This window comes from Oncorhynchus masou, unplaced genomic scaffold, assembly GCF_036934945.1.
Source record: "Oncorhynchus masou masou isolate Uvic2021 unplaced genomic scaffold, UVic_Omas_1.1 unplaced_scaffold_1336, whole genome shotgun sequence".
Classification (NCBI taxonomy): domain Eukaryota; kingdom Metazoa; phylum Chordata; class Actinopteri; order Salmoniformes; family Salmonidae; genus Oncorhynchus; species Oncorhynchus masou.
In genome coordinates, this window is record NW_027003239.1 from 108,113 (window position 1) to 130,641 (window position 22,529).

General features: G+C 47.1%; 1 protein-coding gene across 1 annotated transcript; it reads left to right on the forward strand.

Moving 5' to 3' along the window:
* The first annotated feature begins 8,570 nt into the window (after nt 1-8,570).
* LOC135530409 (protein-lysine methyltransferase METTL21C-like) lies at nt 8,571-12,504 on the forward strand. The gene is made up of 4 exons (XM_064958743.1): nt 8,571-8,984; nt 9,889-10,006; nt 11,580-11,825; nt 12,058-12,504. The coding sequence occupies exons 1-4, from the start codon at nt 8,670-8,672 to the stop codon at nt 12,228-12,230; spliced, it is 852 nt and encodes a 283-aa protein (XP_064814815.1). The 5' UTR covers nt 8,571-8,669; the 3' UTR covers nt 12,231-12,504.
* The last annotated feature ends 10,025 nt before the right edge of the window (nt 12,505-22,529 follow it).

Below are 22,529 nucleotides of genomic sequence, written 5' to 3' on the forward strand. Positions count from 1 at the left end.
TAAACCTGTCTGGTATTGATACTAAACCCCTCAGAACAGTGGTAAACCTGCCTGGTATTGATATTAAACCCCTCAGAACAGTGGTAAACCTGTCTGGTACTGATATTAAACCCCTCAGAACAGTGGTAAACCTGCCTGGTATTGATATTGAACCCCTCAGAACAGTGGTAAACCTGCCTGGTACTGATACCTTTTAAACCCCTCAGAACAGTGGTAAACCTGCCTGGTATTGATATTAAACCCCTCAGAACAGTGGTAAACCTGCCTGGTACTGATATTAAACCCCTCAGAACAGTGGTAAACCTGCCTGGTATTGGAAGCATGTGTATCTTGTCCCCACAGTAAGGAAGATGGTTCTGGAAGGGCCATCTTCACCATGCCTCCAAATCAACGATTAAACAACTCCTCTGTCAAAAGGCTCCTTATTGAAAACAACCGACGACTGTAAAGATCCACACACCATCGATGTGTTTGGCGTCGAAAGAATGATGCAGAGAATAACCCCATTACCTACCGTAGAATATGGTGCTGGATCTTTGATGTTATGGGGCTGTTCTGCTTCCGCTGGTCCTGGGGCTCCGGATGCTTCCGCTGGTCCTGGGGCTCCGGATGCTTCCGCTGGTCCAGGGGCTATGGAAGCATCCGCCGGTCCGGGGCTCCGGATGCTTCCGCCGGTCCTGGGGCTCTTGATGCTTCCGCTGGTCCTGGGGCGCTTGATGCTTCCGCTGGTCCTGGGGCTCCGGATGCTTCCGCTGGTCCTGGGGCTCCTGATGCTTCCGGTGCTCCTGATGCTTCCGCCGGTCCTGGGGCTCCGGATGCTTCCGCCGGTCCTGGGGCTCTTGATGCTTCCGCTGGTCCTGGGGCTCTTGATGCTTCTGCCGGTCCTGGGGCTCCGGATGCTTCCGCCGGTCCTGGGGCTCTTGATGCTTCCGCCGGTCCCGGGGCTCTTGATGCTTCCGCCGGTCCCGGGGCTCCGGATGCTTCCGCCGGTCCCGGTGCTCCGGATGCCTCCGCCGGTCCCGGGGCTCCGGATGCCTCCGCCGGTCCCGGGGCTCCGGATGCCTCCGCCGGTCCCGGGGCTCCGGATGCTTCCGCCGGTCCCGGGGCTCCGGATGCTTCCGCCGGTCCATGGGCTCCGGATGCTTCCGCCGGTCCTGGGGCTCCGGATGCTTCCGCTGGTGGTCCTGGGGCTCCGGATGCTTCCGCTGGTGGTCCTGGGGCTCCGGATGCTTCCGCTGGTGGTCCTGGGGCTCCGGATGCTTCCGCTGGTCCCGGGGCTCCGGATGCTTCCGCCGGTCCCGGGGCTCCGGATGCTTCCGCCGGTCCCGGTGCTCCTGATGCTTCCGCCGGTCCTGGGGCTCCGGAAGCTTCCGCCGGTCCCGGGGCTCCGGATGCTTCCGCCGGTCCTGGGGCTCCGGATGCTTCCGCCGGTCCGGGGCTCCGGATGCTTCCGCCGGTCCCGGGGCTCCGGATGCTTCCGCTGGTGGTCCTGGGGCTCCGGATGCTTCCGCCGGGGCTACGGATGCTTCCGCCGGGGCTCCGGATGCTTCTGCTGGCCCTTTTCTTTACCCCCTATTCTCTCCAATTTCGTGCTATCCAATTGTTAGTAGCTACTATCTTGTCTCATCGCTACAACTCCCGTACGGAGCAGCACCAGAATTAAAACACGTCTTACCTTTTTGAAGTTACTCAATGTAACTTGGCCAATAGTATCCTTAACTGGCTTTGTAAAAGTGAATCCATTCTTCTGTAGCTAATAAAAACATCTCTCTCCCTATCGTCTGATTCATCATTATAATGTCAGGACAGTAGCCTATGCTTTGGAGGGGGGAGGGTCAGGTAGCCTAAACATGTATAAGGTAAAGATTTCCAGCTTGCAGGCAGACATTGGAATAAGTTTCTGAGTGACAGAGTGAAGGCTTTGCGTAGGCGCTTTGTTGCATTTTGTTGTGGGACTTTAAAAAAAATGCCTGGAACGTAAAATGTTATTAGCCGGTTCCAATGCTTCTACAATAACGGTTCTGTTCCAGAACAGTATGGACAACTTTCGTTCCATGTTCCGTTTCTGTTCCTTGAGAATGTTCATTATTTTCTGGTTTTTGGTTCTGTTCCCTGAACCAGTTCCAACCCCTGATGTTGACACCAATCTTTTTGAGAATTATTCTTATAACTTCAGGGATTCTTGAAAGACTGGACAATCAACAAAACTAAAATCACATATTGTTCTTAATAATTAACAACATTTGATAAATTGTGTATTTTGATAAACCAAAGTATCAGCTATCAATATCACACATGTAAAGGAATCGCCTCAACTAAGGGACAGTTCTAAATGTATTGGGGGAGGGGGGGGTGTCATACGTTTTTTTTGTTCCCCCCCAACGTAAAAAATATTTTCACACACCCCTCTCATAGAAAAAAATATCTTCTCAACCACAAATAACAATAACTGTAGCAACCCAGTGTTTATAAACGTGGATATCGACTTTGGCCACGTTCAATACCACGCAGGTGTTGCGGGCCAGAAGATTGAGAGTTCACCGACCACCACGGACAAGCTCACTTTCCCTGCCTGCTTTCATCAGACCTAAACCCCAATCAAAGCTGAAGACAATGATCAGCTCAGTGGAAATCCGATTGTCAACCGTTTTAATGCACCTCTTCCAAAAGCAAAGCATAGCGACATTGGGAGCTTCAACGTCATGGTTTATGTTTTCAACACCACAATCTGGATGAACGTGGGCAGGAAGCTTACAGGAGACTGTTGAAGGAGTCTAATCAGATTAAAACATTGTGACTGGTTGTGTCTGTGCCACATGTAAAACGTAATACATTTCATTTCAGCCAATCGCAGGGCCTGAAACAAACGTTTTAGTCCAACAGCCAATGTGGCAGGCAGATGAAAAAATAGACCAGCCACTCAGATTTTTTACCAGCCTAAATATTTTTCTGACATAATTACACCAAAAAACTGATGAGATGCTTTGTAATGTTTCTAAAACAATACATGTATTACTCGTAAGAAGTCATGTGGTATATTGCCCAAATGTATTTTTTGTTGTGATTTGAGTCTTTGAACCAAAATATCACAGATCAGACAAAAAAAATGTTGAGCTGCCCCTTTAAGGACGGGGGGTTACCGTGGCAATGTGCCTGACGAGTAGCTGACTTCTCTTTGTCGGCAGTTGAAACAAACTGAAACATTGAAAAACAACCTGGCTTGTGAACAAGTCAAGATAAACACTTTCAAGTAAATTAGAGCAACGTTTCTGCCTGTGACAGCGCTTCTATAAAAAATCAGTCTTTCAGCACTTCACTCACAGCTGCTCATTCTCATTGCCCACAAACCAGGCAGTGGTGCGGCACGAGGAGGGCTATAGGTTTCCTAATTCTTTGTTGCGATTACCAGCTGCTCACAGCTGCTCATTGCCCACAAACCAGGCAGTGGTGCGGCACGGAGGGCTATAGGTGTCCTAATTCTTTGTTGCGATTACCAGCTATGGAACAAAAATGGCAGAAATCATTTGAAAACGGCTACTGCACAGTTTATGTTTTGCCATAAATGTGCTCATACTTGACTTTTAACTTTATTTTAATTAGCAAATGCGAGTGGGAATGCTGGCACTGTGTAGCCCTGACCCCTGACACCTGACCACCCGCCAATGTGACTGATGAAATAAACATCTTTACCCGCCATTGCCAAAATCTACTCACATTTGGCGGGTGGCTGGTGTTAATTTCAGGCCCTGTCCTCAGTTGCTTCATGACTCTAAAACCTAATTAAAATAAACATATTTGAACCAAAAATTCATATCCTATCTTAGTATATCAGGGAGATGGAGTTGACCGTTTACAGTGATTTACATATTGCTTGTTTAAATCTAAAATGTTTTTTTTTTGTGTGTGTTTCAGATGGTTCCATCTCTAAATATAGATGAAGGATTCTGACTCTCATAGTATTATAACCTCGACTCGGAGACGACCCAGGGGGATTCTGATCAGTCTTAAATCCTCGACTCGGAGACGACCCAGGGGGATTCTGATCAGTCTTAAATCCTCGACTCTGAGACGACCCAGGGGATTCTGATCAGTCTTAAATCCTCGACTCTGAGACGACCCAGGGGATTCTGATCAGTCTTAAATCCTCGACTCGGAGACGACCCAGCAGGATTCTGATCAGTCTTAAATCCTCGACTCTGAGACGACCCAGGGGGATTCTGATCAGTCTTAAATCCTCGACTCGGAGACGACCCAGGGGGATTCTGATCAGTCTTAAATCCTCGACTCGGAGACGACCCAGCAGGATTCTGATCAGTCTTAAATCCTCGACTCGGAGACGACCCAGGGGGATTCTGATCAGTCTTAAATCCTCGACTCGGAGACGACCCAGGGGGATTCTGATCAGTCTTAAATCCTCGACTCTGAGACGACCCAGCAGGATTCTGATCAGTCTTAAATCCTCGACTCTGAGACGACCCAGTCTTAAATCCTCGACTCTGTGACGACCCAGGGGGATTCTGATCAGTCTTAAATCCTCGACTCTGTGACGACCCAGGGGATTCTGATCAGTCTTAAATCCTCGACTCTGAGACGACCCAGCAGGATTCTGATCAGTCTTAAATCCTCGACTCTGAGACGACCCAGGGGATTCTGATCAGTCTTAAATCCTCGACTCGGAGACGACCCAGGGGGATTCTGATCAGTCTTAAATCCTCGACTCTGAGACGACCCAGGGGGATTCTGATCAGTCTTAAATCCTCGACTCTGAGACGACCCAGGGGGATTCTGATCAGTCTTAAATCCTCGACTCTGACACGACCCAGTCTTAAATCCTCGACTCGGAGACGACCCAGCAGGATTCTGATCGGTCTTAAATCCTCGACTCTGAGACGACCCAGTCTTGAATCCTCGACTCGGAGACGACCCAGCAGGATTCTGATCAGTCTTAAATCCTCGACTCGGAGACGACCCAGGGGGATTCTGATCAGTCTTAAATCCTCGACTCGGAGACGACCCAGCAGGATTCTGATCAGTCTTAAATCCTCGACTCTGAGACGACCCAGCAGGATTCTGATCAGTCTTAAATCCTCGACTCTGAGACGACCCAGGGGGATTCTGATCAGTCTTAAATCCTCGACTCTGAGACGACCCAGGGGGATTCTGATCAGTCTTAAATCCTCGACTCGGAGACGACCCAGGGGGATTCTGATCAGTCTTAAACCGTCGACTCGGAGACGACCCAGGAGGATTCTGATCAGTCTTAAATCCTCGACTCGGAGACGACCCAGCAGGATTCTGATCAGTCTTAAATCCTCGACTCGGAGACGACCCAGGGGGATTCTGATCAGTCTTAAATCCTCGACTCGGAGACGACCCAGGGGGATTCTGATCAGTCTTAAATCCTCGACTCGGAGACGACCCAGCAGGATTCGATCAGTCTTAAATCCTCGACTCGGAGACGACCCAGGGGGATTCTGATCAGTCTTAAATCCTCGACTCGGAGACGACCCAGCAGGATTCTGATCAGTCTTAAATCCTCGACTCTGAGACGACCCAGTCTTAAATCCTCGACTCTGTGACGACCCAGGGGGATTCTGATCAGTCTTAAATCCTCGACTCTGTGACGACCCAGGGGGATTCTGATCAGTCTTAAATCCTCGACTCTGAGACGACCCAGCGGGATTCTGATCAGTCTTAAATCCTCGACTGAGACGACCCAGGGGGATTCTGATCAGTCTTAAATCCTCGACTCGGAGACGACCCAGGGGATTCTGATCAGTCTTAAATCCTCGACTCTGAGACGACCCAGGGGATTCTGATCAGTCTTAAATCCTCGACTCTGAGACGACCCAGCAGGATTCTGATCAGTCTTAAATCCTCGACTCGGAGACGACCCAGGGGGATTCTGATCAGTCTTAAATCCTCGACTCTGAGACGACCCAGGGGGATTCTGATCAGTCTTAAATCCTCGACTCTGAGACGACCCAGCGGGATTCTGATCAGTCTTAAATCCTCGACTCGGAGACGACCCAGGGGGATTCTGATCAGTCTTAAATCCTCGACTCTGAGACGACCCAGGGGATTCTGATCAGTCTTAAATCCTCGACTCTGAGACGACCCAGCAGGATTCTGATCAGTCTTAAATCCTCGACTCGGAGACGACCCAGGGGGATTCTAATCAGTCTTAAATCCTCGACTCGGAGACGACCCAGCAGGATTCTGATCAGTCTTAAATCCTCGACTCTGAGACGACCCAGGGGATTCTGATCAGTCTTAAATCCTCGACTCGGAGGACCCAGGGGGATTCTGATCAGTCTTAAATCCTCGACTCTGAGACGACCCAGGGGGATTCTGATCAGTCTTAAATCCTCGACTCGGAGACGACCCAGGGGGATTCTGATCAGTCTTAAATCCTCGACTCTGAGACGACCCAGGGGGATTCTGATCAGTCTTAAATCCTCGACTCTGAGACGACCCAGCAGGATTCTGATCGGTCTTAAATCCTCGACTCTGAGACGACCCAGTCTTAAATCCTCGACTCGGAGACGACCCAGGGGGATTCTGATCAGTCTTAAATCCTCGACTCTGAGACGACCCAGGGGGATTCTGATCAGTCTTAAATCCTCGACTCTGAGACGACCCAGGGGATTCTGATCAGTCTTAAATCCTCGACTCTGAGACGACCCAGCAGGATTCTGATCAGTCTTAAATCCTCGACTCGGAGACGACCCAGGGGATTCTGATCAGTCTTAAATCCTCGACTCTGAGACGACCCAGCAGGATTCTGATCAGTCTTAAATCCTCGACTCTGAGACGACCCAGGGGATTCTGATCAGTCTTAAATCCTCGACTCTGAGACGACCCAGGGGATTCTGATCAGTCTTAAATCCTCGACTCTGAGACGACCCAGCAGGATTCTGATCAGTCTTAAATCCTCGACTCTGAGACGACCCAGGGGATTCTGATCAGTCTTGAATCCTCGACTCTGAGACGACCCAGGGGATTCTGATCAGTCTTGAATCCTCGACTCTGAGACGACCCAGGAGGATTCTGATCAGTCTTAAATCCTCGACTCTGAGACGACCCAGGGGGATTCTGATCAGTCTTAAATCCTCGACTCTGAGACGACCCAGGGGGATTCTGATCAGTCTTAAATCCTCGACTCGGAGACGACCCAGCAGGATTCTGATCAGTCTTAAATCCTCGACTCTGAGACGACCCAGGGGGATTCTGATCAGTCTTAAATCCTCGACTCTGAGACGACCCAGGGGGATTCTGATCAGTCTTAAATCCTCGACTCTGAGACGACCCAGGGGGATTCTGATCAGTCTTAAATCCTCGACTCTGAGACGACCCAGGGGATTCTGATCAGTCTTAAATCCTCGACTCGGAGACGACCCAGGGGGATTCTGATCAGTCTTAAATCCTCGACCCGGAGACGACCCAGCAGGATTCTGATCAGTCTTAAATCCTCGACCCGGAGACGACCCAGGGGGATTCTGATCAGTCTTAAATCCTCGACTCGGAGACGACCCAGAGGGATTCTGATCAGTCTTAAATCCTCGACTCTGAGACGACCCAGGGGGATTCTGATCAGTCTTAAATCCTCGACTCTGAGACGACCCAGGGGATTCTGATCAGTCTTAAATCCTCGACTCTGAGACGACCCAGCAGGACTCTGATCAGTCTTAAATCCTCGACTCGGAGACGACCCAGGGGGATTCTGATCAGTCTTAAATCCTCGACTCTGAGACGACCCAGCGGGATTCTGATCAGTCTTAAATCCTCGACTCTGAGACGACCCAGGGGGATTCTGATCAGTCTTAAATCCTCGACTCGGAGACGACCCAGGGGGATTCTGATCAGTCTTAAATCCTCGACTCGGAGACGACCCAGGGGGATTCTGATCAGTCTTAAATGGACTCGGAGACGAGGGGATTCTGATCAGTCTTAAATCCTCAGCGACCCAGGGGATCCTTCTGATCAGTCTTAAATCCTCGACTCTGAGACGACCCAGGGGGATTCTGATCGGTCTTAAATCCTCGACTCGGAGACGACCCAGCAGGATTCTGATCAGTCTTAAATCCTCGACCCGGAGACGACCCAGGGGGATTCTGATCAGTCTTAAATCCTCGACTCGGAGACGACCCAGGGGGATTCTGATCAGTCTTAAATCCTCGACTCGGAGACGACCCAGGGGGATTCTGATCAGTCTTAAATCCTCGACTCTGAGACTTCCTAAGATTCACAAAACCCTACTGACCAAATAAAACCAAGGACTGCAGTAGGTAGGTGATGGTTTTTTGGTTGGATAAAGGATTTAAAAGCGTCCGTTTCTGCTCTCTTGTCAACTCCGCTGTGAGGCAGTCCACATGGGGAATGAACGAGGGCTGTGGAAGGGTGTCTAAGGGGGTCAGGATGTCATTACAGTACTTAGCTTTGACAGACTGTAAGCAGGGAAAAATATGTTGTTACCAAACATGGTCCGGGGAGGGGTGAAGTTCGGGTGAGGGGGGGGAGAGAGATAAAAACTCAAGTGTTAGACTTGGGTTTTACAAAGTGTGGGAGAGACTGAGCCTGGAGAGAGAGTGCTGGCTGTACCATTAGTAGCTAACTTGTCATTTCAACATCACTGCAGTTGAAGTAAAATAATCGTATTCCAGATTTTTATGGATCCTTTAGGCACAAATCACAAAGATGAAAAGGACACTGCTTTCATTACAGTAGAGGAGGAGGAGGAAGATGAAGAGGAGGAAGATGAGGAGGAAGATGAAGAGGAGGAAGATAATAGCGAGACAACAGTGATAGACGGTGAGGAGGAATCAGATGACAAAGCCAAGGAGACTGAACCCCAGCAGCAGAAGGAGCAGGCCTGGGCCCCCACTACCTACTCCAAGTTTGGTAAAGAGGTGTTTTGCTACGTAGGAGAGGAGATCAGCATCTTTGAGGCCTTGGACTCTTACGGTGCTGTCATCTGGCCAGCGGTGAGTCAGTCTACTATTTAACATGACATTCATAGATAACAATGATAGCAGTGAGTTAGTCTACTATTTAACATGACATTCATAGATAACAATGATAGCAGTGAGTCAGTCTACTATTTAACATGACATTCATAGATAACAATGATAGCAGTGAGTCAGTCTACTATTTAACATGACATTCATAGATAACAATGATAGCAGTGAGCCAGTCTACTATTTAACATGACATTCATAGATAACAATGATAGCAGTGAGTCATTCATGGATGGAGGATGATGATTGGTTAATTTTGTCACAGTGTGGATGGAGGATGATGATTGGTTAATTTTGTCACAGTGTGGATGGAGGATGATGATTGGTTAATTTTGTCACAGTGTGGATGGAGGATGATGATTGGTTAATTTTTTCACAGTGTGGATGGAGGATGATGATTGGTTAATTTTGTCACAGTGTGGATGGAGGATGATGATTGGTTAATTTTGTCACAGTGTGGATGGAGGATGATGATTGGTTAATTTTGTCACAGTGTGGATGGAGGATGATGATTGGTTAATTTTTTCACAGTGTGGATGGAGGATGATGATTGGTTAATTTTGTCACAGTGTGGATGGAGGATGATGATTGGTTAATTTTGTCACAGTGTGGATGGAGGATGATGATTGGTTAATTTTGTCACAGTGTGGATGGAGGATGATGATTGGTTAATTTTTTCACAGTGTGGATGGAGGATGATGATTGGTTAATTTTGTCACAGTGTGGATGGAGGATGATGATTGGTTAATTTTTTCAGTGTGGATGGAGGATGATGATTGGTTAAATATTTCAGTGTGGATGGATGGACGATGATTAATGAAGTTCTAATAACTATAATGATGGTTTCAAAAGTAACTCTGGTTGCCTGCAGGCGTTGGCTCTGTGTCACTACCTAGAGACCAACGTTGAGCAGTTGAACCTGGTGGACAAGGCAGTGCTGGAGCTCGGAGCAGGTCCTGGCCTAGTGTCTATTGTAGCCACACTCCTAGGTGAGTCTGGACATTACATTACATTTACTCATATTGTACATCTGAGAAGATCAGAGAGGTGAAGTAATATGGCAACATTTCTACCTAGCATGTCAAGGTGGCTAGCAAGGTGGAGGAGGTCCTGTCAAGGTGGCTAGCAAGGTGGAGGAGGTCCTACCAAGGTGGCTAGCAAGGTGGAGGAGGTCCTACCAAGGTGGCTAGCAAGGTGGAGGAGGTCCTATCAAGGTGGAGGAGGTCCTATCAAGGTGGAGGAGGTCCTATCAAGGTGGAGGAGGTCCTATCAAGGCGGCTAGCAAGGTGGAGGAGGTCCTACCAAGGTGGCTAGCAAGGTGGAGGAGGTTCTACCAAGGTGGCTAGCAAGGTGGAGGAGGTCCTACCAAGGTGGCTAGCAAGGTGGAGGAGGTCCTATCAAGGTGAAGGAGGTCCTATCAAGGTGGAGGAGGTCCCATCAAGGTGGAGGAGCTCCTAGCAAGGTGGAGGAGGTCCTATCAAGGTGGAGGAGGTCCTAGCAAGGTGGAGGAGGTCCTATGAAGGTGGAGGAGGTCCTAGCAAGGTGGAGGAGGTCCTATGAAGGTGGAGGAGGTCCTAGCAAGGTGGAGGAGGTCCTATGAAGGTGGAGGAGATCCTAGCTAGGTGGAGGAGGTCCTATCAAGGTGGAGGAGGTCCTATCAAGGTGGAGGAGGTCCTAGCTAGGTGGAGGAGGTCCTAGCTAGGTGGAGGAGGTCCTATCAAGGTGGAGGAGGCCCTATCAATGTGGAGGAGGTCCTATCAAGGTGGAGGAGGTCCTATCAAGGTGGAGGAGGCCCTATCAAGGTGGAGGAGGTCCTAGCTAGGTGGAGGAGGTCCTAGCAAGGTAGTGGAGGTCCTAGCTAGGTGGAGGAGGTCCTATCAAGGTGGAGGAGGTCCTAGCTAGGTGGAGGAGGTCCTATCAAGGTGGAGGAGGTCCTATCAATGTGGAGGAGGCCCTATCAAGGTGGAGGAGGTCCTAGCTAGGTGGAGGAGGTCCTATCAAGGTGGAGGAGGTTCTATCAAGGTGGCTAGCAAGGTGGAGGAAGTTCTAGCAAGGTGGCTAGCAAGGTGGAGGAGGTCCTATCAAGGTGGCTAGCAAGGTGGAGGAGGTTCTACCAAGTTGACTAGCAAGGTGGAGAAAGTTTTAGCAAGGTGGCTAGCAAGGTGGAGGAGGTCCTATCAAGGTGGCTAGCAAGGTGGAGGAGGTCCTATCAAGGTGGCTAGCAAGGTGGAGGAGGTCCTATCAAGGTGGCTAGCAAGGTGGAGAAGGTCCTATCAAGTTGGAGGAGGTCCTATCAAGGTGGCTAACAAGGTGGATTGTAAGGTGTAGGAGGTCCTATCTAGGTGGAGGAGGTCCTAGCAAGGTGGAGGAGGTCCTAGCAAGGTGGAGGAGGTCCTATCAAGGTGGAGGAGGTCCCGGCATTCTATACCACTTACACCTATCCAACCTTTTCAGATCTGCATGAAGTGTCCTCGGCACTAGACGACTAGTGGCTAGGGGTTGATTTGGTACTGGCCACCTGTGTGTCTGTTAGTTGAATAACAGAGTGCTTCCTGTCTCCAGGTGCCTGGGTCACAGCTACAGACCTACCAGAGATCATAGGTAACCTGAGAGCCAACCTGCTCCGTAACACAAGAGGGCGTTGTAGGAACACTCCCCAAGCTGCAGCTCTGTCCTGGGGTCCTGACGTGGAACGCATCTACCCTAGATCTGTCTATCGCTATGACTACGTGCTGGCGGCTGACGTGGTGTATCACCATGACTACCTGGAAGAGCTGCTGTTCACCATGAGATACTTCTGCCGTCCAGGTTGATTGATTGACCGATTGGTTGATTGACTGATTGGTTAAATTATTGATTGGTTTATTGATTGATTGGTTGATTTGTTAAATTATTGATTCGTTGATTGGTTGGTTGGTTATTTGGTTGATTTGTTGGATGAACAGTTGATTCATTGATAGATTCATTGAACACTTTAAAGTACAACAAATCCCCGAATGTAAGACATGAAAGCCTTAAAACAACTCATTTTATTTCCCAGGAACCACTCTGATCTGGGCCAACAAGGTCCGTTTTCCCACAGACCTGGCATTCACTGAGGACTTCAAGAACACCTTCAACACCACCCTGCTGGCTGAGATGGGAGAGGTTCAGATCTTCATGGCCACATGCAGAGAGACAGAGGATCACCTTCAACACCACCCTGCTGGCTGAGATGGGAGAGGTTTATGCCCATGTGTAAATGTGTAAAAGGTAGGGATTAGGGAAGACAGAGGAATAGTTAACATCCTGCAGACTATGCCAAATGTAACCAAGACTTCCTGTCCCTTCTTCCTCTGGGAAATGCTTGAAGACAGAAGGCGGCCATCTTGGCTAATGATAATGGACGTTGATGGACTACTGATGTTGTCAGTTGTTGATGTTTGATGTTCTACTTAATACTTACCTGCTATATGTAGTACTTTATTGTTTATGTAGTTGTTATATGTAGTTTGTATTGATAATATTATAAATGTATGTACTTTGCTGTCTTGTTCCATTCTGTATTCAAATAGAATTTGTTATGGATATATAAAGTTTCTAGTAAAAGTCTACACATTGACTTTTTGCTGCCCTGAACATATCGAAACATTTATTACATTGAATTTCTTTCCTACCAATCTACACAACCAACTCCACATCTTCAAAAGTAAAATAAAAATTATAGAAAATGTTCCAAATTAAATAAAAAATGTCTTCACCCCCCTGCCCAGAGTTAATGTTTGGTGGAAGCACCTTCGGCAGCCATTACAGCTGTGAATCATTTTGAATAAGATCCTACCTACTTCACACAACTCTTATGGAAACAGACACTCAGTGGCCAGTTTATTAGGTACACCCATCCCGTACTGGGTCGGAACTCCCTTTGCCCCCAGAACAGCCTGAATTCTTCTGGGCATGGATTCTACAAGGTGTGTGGTTCAAAGAACAGAAATTGGACAGCTCTCCGGTAAATAACCATACATTGACATATTTTTATTGCCAAACAAACGTTATGAGCCCTTCTTCAGCGTGTGAGGCAATGGTAATCAATGTCACAACAACAAAACCTCACAGACGAGCATCATTCTAAATTCCAAGTCAGTATTGGCCCAAACCAGAGATCCCAGCAGAGGAAGCTTTGTGGGGAAACATGACAATCAAATAAAGACATAGACACACAATACAATTACATTATGATGTCATTCCCTGTCATTATGATGTCATTGACCAATATGATGTCATTTCCCTGTCAATATGATGTCATTACCGGTCATTATGATGTCATTACTGGTCATTATGATGTCATTACCGGTCATTATGATGTCATTACTGGTCATTATGATGTCATTACTGGTCATTATGATGTCATTACTGGTCATTATGATGTTATAACCTACATTTTGGTCTATTTAGAACATACTAGAAAAAACCATTCCTCATTGTGAACTGCTAGAGTGATCAAGGGATCTAACCAATGTGTCTCTCCTTGGAGAAGTAATTTATCCCCATCTCCTCCACTAGGTGGCGCCTTCACCAATTCAACGGCCGTATAAAGTAAGGTACTTATTAGTTCATGATTATGGCTATTGAAATGCCTGGCAACAGGTGATTTTTTCATCATGATTATGGCTGTTGAAATGCCTGGCAACAGGTGATTTTTCATCATGATTATGGCTATTGAAATGCCTGGCAACAGGTGATTTTTCATCATGATTATGGCTATTGAAATGCCTGGCAACAGGTGATTTTTTCATCATGATTATGGCTGTTGAAATGCTTGGCAACAGGTGATTTTTTTCATCATGGTTGTGAATGGAGCTCACATATCTTTGTCTTAAGTTGACGTTTGGTCTCACCGTACCCACATAGTAAGAGGTTACAGGAACACGACAGGAGATATCCGACACGTTACACGTTATTCTACCTCGAACCCTCATCCTCTGACCGTAATGAGGATATTCTACCTCGAACCTTCATCCTCTGACCGTAATGAGGATACTCTACCTCCAACCTTCATCCTCTGACCGTAATGAGGATACTCTACCTCCAACCTTCATCCTCTGACCGTAATGAGGATGTTCTACCTCAAACCTTCATCCTCTGACCGTAATGAGGATACTCTACCTCAAACCTTCATCCTCTGACCGTAATGAGGATGTTCTACCTCAAACCTTCATCCTCTGACCGTAATGAGGATACTCTACCTCCAACCTTCATCCTCTGACCGTAATGAGGATATTCTACCTCGAAGTTACAATCATGGCGACGATTGTTATTTGACCCACTCATAGAACATAGACTCACCAAATTGATAGGAGTTTCATTCTGGAGTGGGACTATCCCTTTAAGGTCAAGCGTGTCGGCTCAGCTCGCTCCACCCACTTCAGGCAGCTTCCAGAAGGTGTCCGTCAGGGATTTGGCCCCGCCCTCGTCTGCCCTTTCGACCTCCCCCGAGAAAGATCCATTTAAGACATAACTCATCCATCAATCATCCTGAGGCATCTTTAAGACATACCTCATGCTCTCTGTCATCCCTCATCCTATTTCAGTCTCACTAAGTGGTGAGGTGGGATTCCCGTAGACTTCCTCTTGGCTGGGGGGGATATCCCTCAATCTCCCATTCCATAAAGCTATGCTTCCCACTGAGCTACATTAGTCGTTGACCTCACCGTAATGTAGACCGTGGTATTTTGGTGATCCAAACGAACCCGGGAACCAGAGAACTCCCTGTTTTTAATTAGGCCTCATTTATAAGTGTCCCTACAAGGAGACTAAATCAGACTGTTACTAAAACCCCTTGCAAAACATTAAGAACACCTGCTACAGATATACCAGAGTCAAGCCAACACAGGTCACCACTCAGGTCAGATATTACAGCCACATACACTGAGTGGACAAAACATTAAGAACACCTGCTCTTTCCATGACAGACACTGACCAGTTTAGGTGAAGAGAGGAGACAGGTTAAAGAAGACATTATAAACCTTGAGACAATTGAGACATGGATTGTATTTGTGTTGTTGTGTATGTGTTGTTGTGTGTGTGTTGTTGTGTGTGTGTTGTTGTGTATATGTTGTTGTGTATGTGTTGTGTATGTGTTGTTGTGTGTGTGTTATTGTGTGTGTGTGTTGCTGTGTATGTGTTGTGTATGTGTTGTTGTGTATGTGGTGTGTATGTGTTGTGTATGTGTTGTTGTGTATGTGTTGTTGTGTATGTGTTGTGTATGTGTTGTTGTGTATGTGTTGTTGTGTATGTGTTGTGTATGTGTTATTGTGTATGTGTTGTTGTGTGTGTGTTATTGTGTATGTGTTGTTGTGTATGTGTTGTTGTGTGTGTGTTATTGTGTATGTGTTGTTGTGTATGTGTTGTTGTGTATGTGGTGTTGTGTGTGTGTTATTGTGTATGTGTTGTTGTGTATGTGTTGTGTATGTGTTATTGTGTGTGTGTTGTTGTGTATGTGTTGTTGTGTGTGTGTTATTGTGTATGTGTTATTGTGTATGTGTTATTGTGTATGTGTTGTGTATGTGTTATTGTGTGTATGTGTAGTGTATGTGTTGTTGTGTGTGTTGTTGTGTATGTGTTGTTGTGTATGTGTTATTGTGTATGTGTTATTGTGTGTGTGTTGTGTATGTGTTGTTGTGTATGTGTTATTGTGTATGTGTTGTTGTGTGTGTGTTATTGTGTATGTGTTGTTGTGTATGTGTTGTTGTGTATGTGTTGTTGTGTATGTGTTGTTGTGTGTGTGTTGTTGTGTATGTGTTGTTGTGTATGTGTTGTTGTGTATGTGTTGTTGTGTATGTGTTATTGTGTGTGTGTTGTTGTGTATGTGTTGTTGTGTATGTGTTGTTGTGTATGTGTTGTTGTGTATGTGTTGTTGTGCATGTGTTGTTGTGTATGTGTTGTTGTGCATGTGTTGTTGTGTATGTGTTATCGTGAATGTGTGTGTTGTGTGTGTGTTATTGTGTGTGTTATGGTAGTAGGTGCCAGGGACAGCGGTTTGTGTGTGTCAAGAACTGCAACGCTGCTGTGTTTTTCACGCTCAACAGTTTCCAATGTGTACCAATAATAGTCTCCCACCCAAAGGACATCCAGCCAACTGGACACAACAGCAGGAAGCCTTGCAGTCAACCGGGACCTGCGTCCCTGTGCAACGCCTTCCACACCTTGTAGAGTCCATGTCCCCGATGAGGCTGTTCTGAGGGCAAAAGGAGGGGGGGGAGGAACGACTCAATATTAGGAATGTGTTCCTCCGGTTTTATACACTCAGAGTCTGACATTATTGGCACCCTTTGAGATGAGCAAAAAAGACTGTATGAAATAAATTACAAATACTGAGCTGTATCGAATGCAACAACAACAAAAAGAAAAGGGAAATTCTATTGACATTCTACGTTGCTGAGTTGATCTCAGTCTGAGGGACTGTATTGTGGCCTTCCATGGTGAAATTCTACGTTGATCTCAGTTTGAGGGACTGTAGTGTGGCCTTCCATGTTGATCTCAGTTTGAGGGACTGTATTGTCTACGTTGATCTCAGTTTGAGGGACTGTATTGTGGCCTTCCATAGTGAAATTCTACGTTGATCTCAGTTTGAGGGACTGTATTGTGGCCTTCCATAGTGAAATTCCGTTGATCTCAGTTTGAGGGACTGTATTGTGGCCTTCCATAGTGACATTCTACGTTGATCTCAGTTTGAGGTGTAGTGTGGCCTTCCATAGTGAAATTCTACGTTGATCTCAGTTCGAGGGACTGTATTGTGGCCTTCCATAGTGAAATTCAATTGATCTCAGTTTGAGGGACTAAAACTGCGCCACTGTGTCACATCCCTTCGTCACCATCAACATGGGAAAACACACACAGCTCACAACCACAAAGAGACACACGATGATGTATTTACCTGGTTGTTGACCATAAAATCAAACAGGAAATGGGTACAAAAAAAAATTGCGAATAATTAAATATACCACTTAGGGAAACAATTAATATGTTTAAAACCCCTCAGAACAGTGGTAAACCTGCCTGGTATTGATATTAAACCCCTCAGAACAGTGGTAAACCTGCCTGGTATTGATATTTAACCCCTCAGAACAGTGGTAAACCTGCCTGGTACTGATACTAAACCCCTCAGAACAGTGGTAAACCTGCCTGGTATTGATATTAAACCCCTCAGAACAGTGGTAAACCTGCCTGGTACTGATATTAAACCCCTCAGAACAGTGGTAAACCTGCCTGGTATTGATATTAAACCCCTCAGAACAGTGGTAAACCTGCCTGGTATTGATATTAAACCCCTCAGAACAGTGGTAAACCTGCCTGGTATTGATACTAAACCGCTCAGAACAGTGGTAAACCTGCCTGGTACTGATACTAAACCCCTCAGAACAGTGGTAAACCTGCCTGGTATTGGTACTAAACCCCTCAGAACAGTGGTAAACCTGCCTGGTATTGATATTAAACCCCTCAGAACAGTGGTAAACCTGCCTGGTATTGATATTAAACCCCTCAGAACAGTGGTAAACCTGCCTGGTACTGATATTAAACCCCTCAGAACAGTGGTAAACCTGCCTGGTATTGATATTAAACCCCTCAGAACAGTGGTAAACCTGCCTGGTACTGATATTAAACCCCTCAGAACAGTGGTAAACCTGCCTGGTCGGTATTGATACTAAACCCCTCAGAACAGTGGTAAACCTGCCTGGTACTGATATTAAACCCCTCAGAACAGTGGTAAACCTGCCTGGTACTGATATTAAACACCCCAGAACAGTGGTAAACCTGCCTGGTACTGATATTAAACACCCCAGAACAGTGGTAAACCTGCCTGGTACTGATATTAAACCCCTCAGAACAGTGGTAAACCTGCCTGGTATTGGTACGTTTTAAACCCCTCAGAACAGTGGTAAACCTGCCTGGTATTGGTACTAAACCCCTCAGAACAGTGGTAAACCTGCCTGGTATTGATATTAAACCCCTCAGAACAGTGGTAAACCTGCCTGGTATTGATATTTAACCCCTCAGAACAGTGGTAAACCTGCCTGGTACTGATATTAAACCCCTCAGAACAGTGGTAAACCTGCCTGGTATTGATATTAAACCCCTCAGAACAGTGGTAAACCTGCCTGGTACTGATATTAAACCCCTCAGAACAGTGGTAAACCTGCCTGGTATTGATATTAAACCCCTCAGAACAGTGGTAAACCTGCCTGGTATTGATACTAAACCGCTCAGAACAGTGGTAAACCTGCCTGGTATTGATATTAAACCCCACAGAACAGTGGTAAACCTGCCTGGTATTGATACTAAACCCCTCAGAACAGTGGTAAACCTGCCTGGTATTGATACTAAACCCCTCAGAACAGTGGTAAACCTGCCTGGTATTGATATTAAACCCCTCAGAACAGTGGTAAACCTGCCTGGTACTGATACTAAACCCCTCAGAACAGTGGTAAACCTGCCTGGTATTGATATTAAACCCCTCAGAACAGTGGTAAACCTGCCTGGTATTGATATTAAACCCCTCAGAACAGTGGTAAACCTGCCTGGTACTGATACTAAACCCCTCAGAACAGTGGTAAACCTGCCTGGTATTGATATTAAACCCCTCAGAACAGTGGTAAACCTGCCTGGTACTGATATTAAACCCCTCAGAACAGTGGTAAACCTGCCTGGTATTGGTACTAAACCCCTCAGAACAGTGGTAAACCTGCCTGGTATTGATATTAAACCCCTCAGAACAGTGGTAAACCTGCCTGGTATTGATACTAAACCCCTCAGAACAGTGGTAAACCTGCCTGGTACTGATATTAAACCCCTCAGAACAGTGGTAAACCTGCCTGGTATTGATACTAAACCCCTCAGAACAGTGGTAAACCTGCCTGGTATTGATACTAAACCCCTCAGAACAGTGGTAAACCTGCCTGGTATTGATACTAAACCCCTCAGAACAGTGGTAAACCTGCCTGGTATTGATATTAAACCCCTCAGAACAGTGGTAAACCTGCCTGGTATTGATACTAAACCCCTCAGAACAGTGGTAAACCTGCCTGGTATTGATATTAAACCCCACAGAACAGTGGTAAACCTGCCTGGTATTGATACTAAACCCCTCAGAACAGTGGTAAACCTGCCTGGTATTGATACTAAACCCCTCAGAACAGTGGTAAACCTGCCTGGTATTGATATTAAACCCCTCAGAACAGTGGTAAACCTGCCTGGTACTGATACTAAACCCCTCAGAACAGTGGTAAACCTGCCTGGTATTGATATTAAACCCCTCAGAACAGTGGTAAACCTGCCTGGTACTGATACTAAACCCCTCAGAACAGTGGTAAACCTGCCTGGTATTGATATTAAACCCCTCAAAACAGTGGTAAACCTGCCTGGTATTGATATTAAACCCCTCAGAACAGTGGTAAACCTGCCTGGTACTGATACTAAACCCCTCAGAACAGTGGTAAACCTGCCTGGTATTGATATTAAACCCCTCAGAACAGTGGTAAACCTGCCTGGTACTGATATTAAACCCCTCAGAACAGTGGTAAACCTGCCTGGTATTGGTACTAAACCCCTCAGAACAGTGGTAAACCTGCCTGGTATTGATATTAAACCCCTCAGAACAGTGGTAAACCTGCCTGGTATTGATACTAAACCCCTCAGAACAGTGGTAAACCTGCCTGGTACTGATATTAAACCCCTCAGAACAGTGGTAAACCTGCCTGGTATTGATACTAAACCCCTCAGAACAGTGGTAAACCTGCCTGGTATTGATACTAAACCCCTCAGAACAGTGGTAAACCTGCCTGGTATTGCTATTAAACCCCTCAGAACAGTGGTAAACCTGCCTGGTACTGATACTAAACCCCTCAGAACAGTGGTAAACCTGCCTGGTATTGGTACGTTTTAAACCCCCTCAGAACAGTGGTAAACCTGCCTGGTATTGATACTAAACCCCTCAGAACAGTGGTAAACCTGCCTGGTACTGATATTAAACCCATCAGAACAGTGGTAAACCTGCCTGGTATTGATACTAAACCCCTCAGAACAGTGGTAAACCTGCCTGGTACTGGTATTAAACCCCTCAGAACAGTGGTAAACCTGCCTGGTATTGGTACGTTTTAAACCCCCTCAGAACAGTGGTAAACCTGCCTGGTATTGATACTAAACCCCTCAGAACAGTGGTAAACCTGCCTGGTACTGATATTAAACCCATCAGAACAGTGGTAAACCTGCCTGGTATTGATACTAAACCCCTCAGAACAGTGGTAAACCTGCCTGGTATTGATACTAAACCCCTCAGAACAGTGGTAAACCTGCCTGGTACTGATATTAAACCCCTCAGAACAGTGGTAAACCTGCCTGGTATTGATACTAAACCCCTCAGAACAGTGGTAAACCTGCCTGGTACTGATATTAAACCCCTCAGAACAGTGGTAAACCTGCCTGGTATTGATACTAAACCCCTCAGAACAGTGGTAAACCTGCCTGGTATTTATACTAAACCCCTCAGAACAGTGGTAAACCTGCCTGGTATTGATACTAAACCCCTCAGAACAGTGGTAAACCTGCCTGGTATTGATACTAAACCCCTCAGAACAGTGGTAAACCTGCCTGGTATTGATATTAAACCCCTCAGAACAGTGGTAAACCTGCCTGGTATTGATATTAAACCCCTCAGAACAGTGGTAAACCTGCCTGGTATTGATACTAAACCCCTCAGAACAGTGGTAAACCTGCCTGGTACTGATACTAAACCCCTCAGAACAGTGGTAAACCTGCCTGGTATTGGTACTAAACCCCTCAGAACAGTGGTAAACCTGCCTGGTATTGATATTAAACCCCTCAGAACAGTGGTAAACCTGCCTGGTATTGATATTAAACCCCTCAGAACAGTGGTAAACCTGCCTGGTACTGATACCTTTTAAACCCCTCAGAACAGTGGTAAACCTGCCTGGTATTGATATTAAACCCCTCAGAACAGTGGTAAACCTGCCTGGTATTAATACTAAACCCCTCAGAACAGTGGTAAACCTGCCTGGTATTGATATTAAACCCCTCAGAACAGTGGTAAACCTGCCTGGTATTGATACTAAACCCCTCAGAACAGTGGTAAACCTGCCTGGTATTGATATTAAACCCCTCAGAACAGTGGTAAACCTGCCTGGTATTGATACTAAACCCCTCAGAACAGTGGTAAACCTGCCTGGTATTGGTACTTTTTAAACCCCTCAGAACAGTGGTAAACCTGCCTGGTATTGATACGTTTTAAACCCCTCAGAACAGTGGTAAACCTGCCTGGTATTGGAAGCATGTGTATCTTGTCTCCACAGTAAGGAAGATGGTTCTGGAAGGGCCATCTTCACCATGCCTCCAAATCAACAATTAAACAACTCCTCTGTCAAAAGGCTCCTTATTGAAAACAACCGACTACTGTAAAGATCCACACACCATCGATGGGTTTGGCGTCGAAAGAATGATGCATATGCAGAGAATAACCCCATTACCTACCGTAGAATATGGTGCTGGATCTTTGATGTTATGGGGCTGTTCTGCTTCCGCTAGTCCTGGGGCTCCGGATGCTTCCGCCGGTCCCGGGCTCTTGATGCTTCCGCTGGTCCTGGGGCTCTTGATGCTTCCGCTGGTCCTGGGGCTCTTGATGCTTCCGCTGGTCCTGGGGCTCCGGATGCTTCCGCTAGTCCTGGGGCTCCGGATGCTTCCGCTGGTCCTGGGGCTCCGGTTGCTTCCGCTGGTCCTGGGGCTCCGGATGTTTCCGCTGGTCCTGGGGCTCCGGATGCTTCCGCTAGTCCTGGGGCTCCGGATGCTTCCGCTGGTCCTGGGGCTCCGGATGTTTCCGCTGGTCCTGGGGCTCCGGATGTTTCCTCCGGTCCTGGGGCTCCGGATGCTTCCGCCGGTCCCGGTGCTCCTGATGCTTCCGCCGGTCCTGGGGCTCCGGATGCTTCCGCTGGTCCTGGGGCTCCGGATGCTTCCGCCGGGGCTCCGGATGCTTCCGCCGGTCCCGGGGCTCCGGATGCTTCCGCTAGTCCTGGGGCTCCGGATGCTTCCGCCGGTCCCGGGGCTCCGGATGCTTCCGCCGGTCCCGGTGCTCCTGATGCTTCCGCCGGTCCTGGGGCTCCGGATGCTTCCGCCGGTCCCGGGGCTCCGGATGCTTCCGCTGGCCCTTTTCTTTACCCCCTATTCTCTCCAATTTCGTGCTATCCAATTGTTAGTAGCTACTATCTTGTCTCATCGCTACAACTCCCGTACGGAGCAGCACCAGAATTAAAACACGTCTTACCTTTTTGAAGTTAATCAATGTAACTTGGCCAATAGTATCCTTCACTGGCTTTGTAAAAGTGAATCCATTCTTCTGTAGCTATTAAAAACATCTCTCTCCCTATCGTCTGATTCATCATTATAATGTCAGGACAGTAGCCTATGCTTTGGAGGGGGGAGGGTCAGGTAGCCTAAACATGTATAAGGTAAAGATTTCCAGCTTGC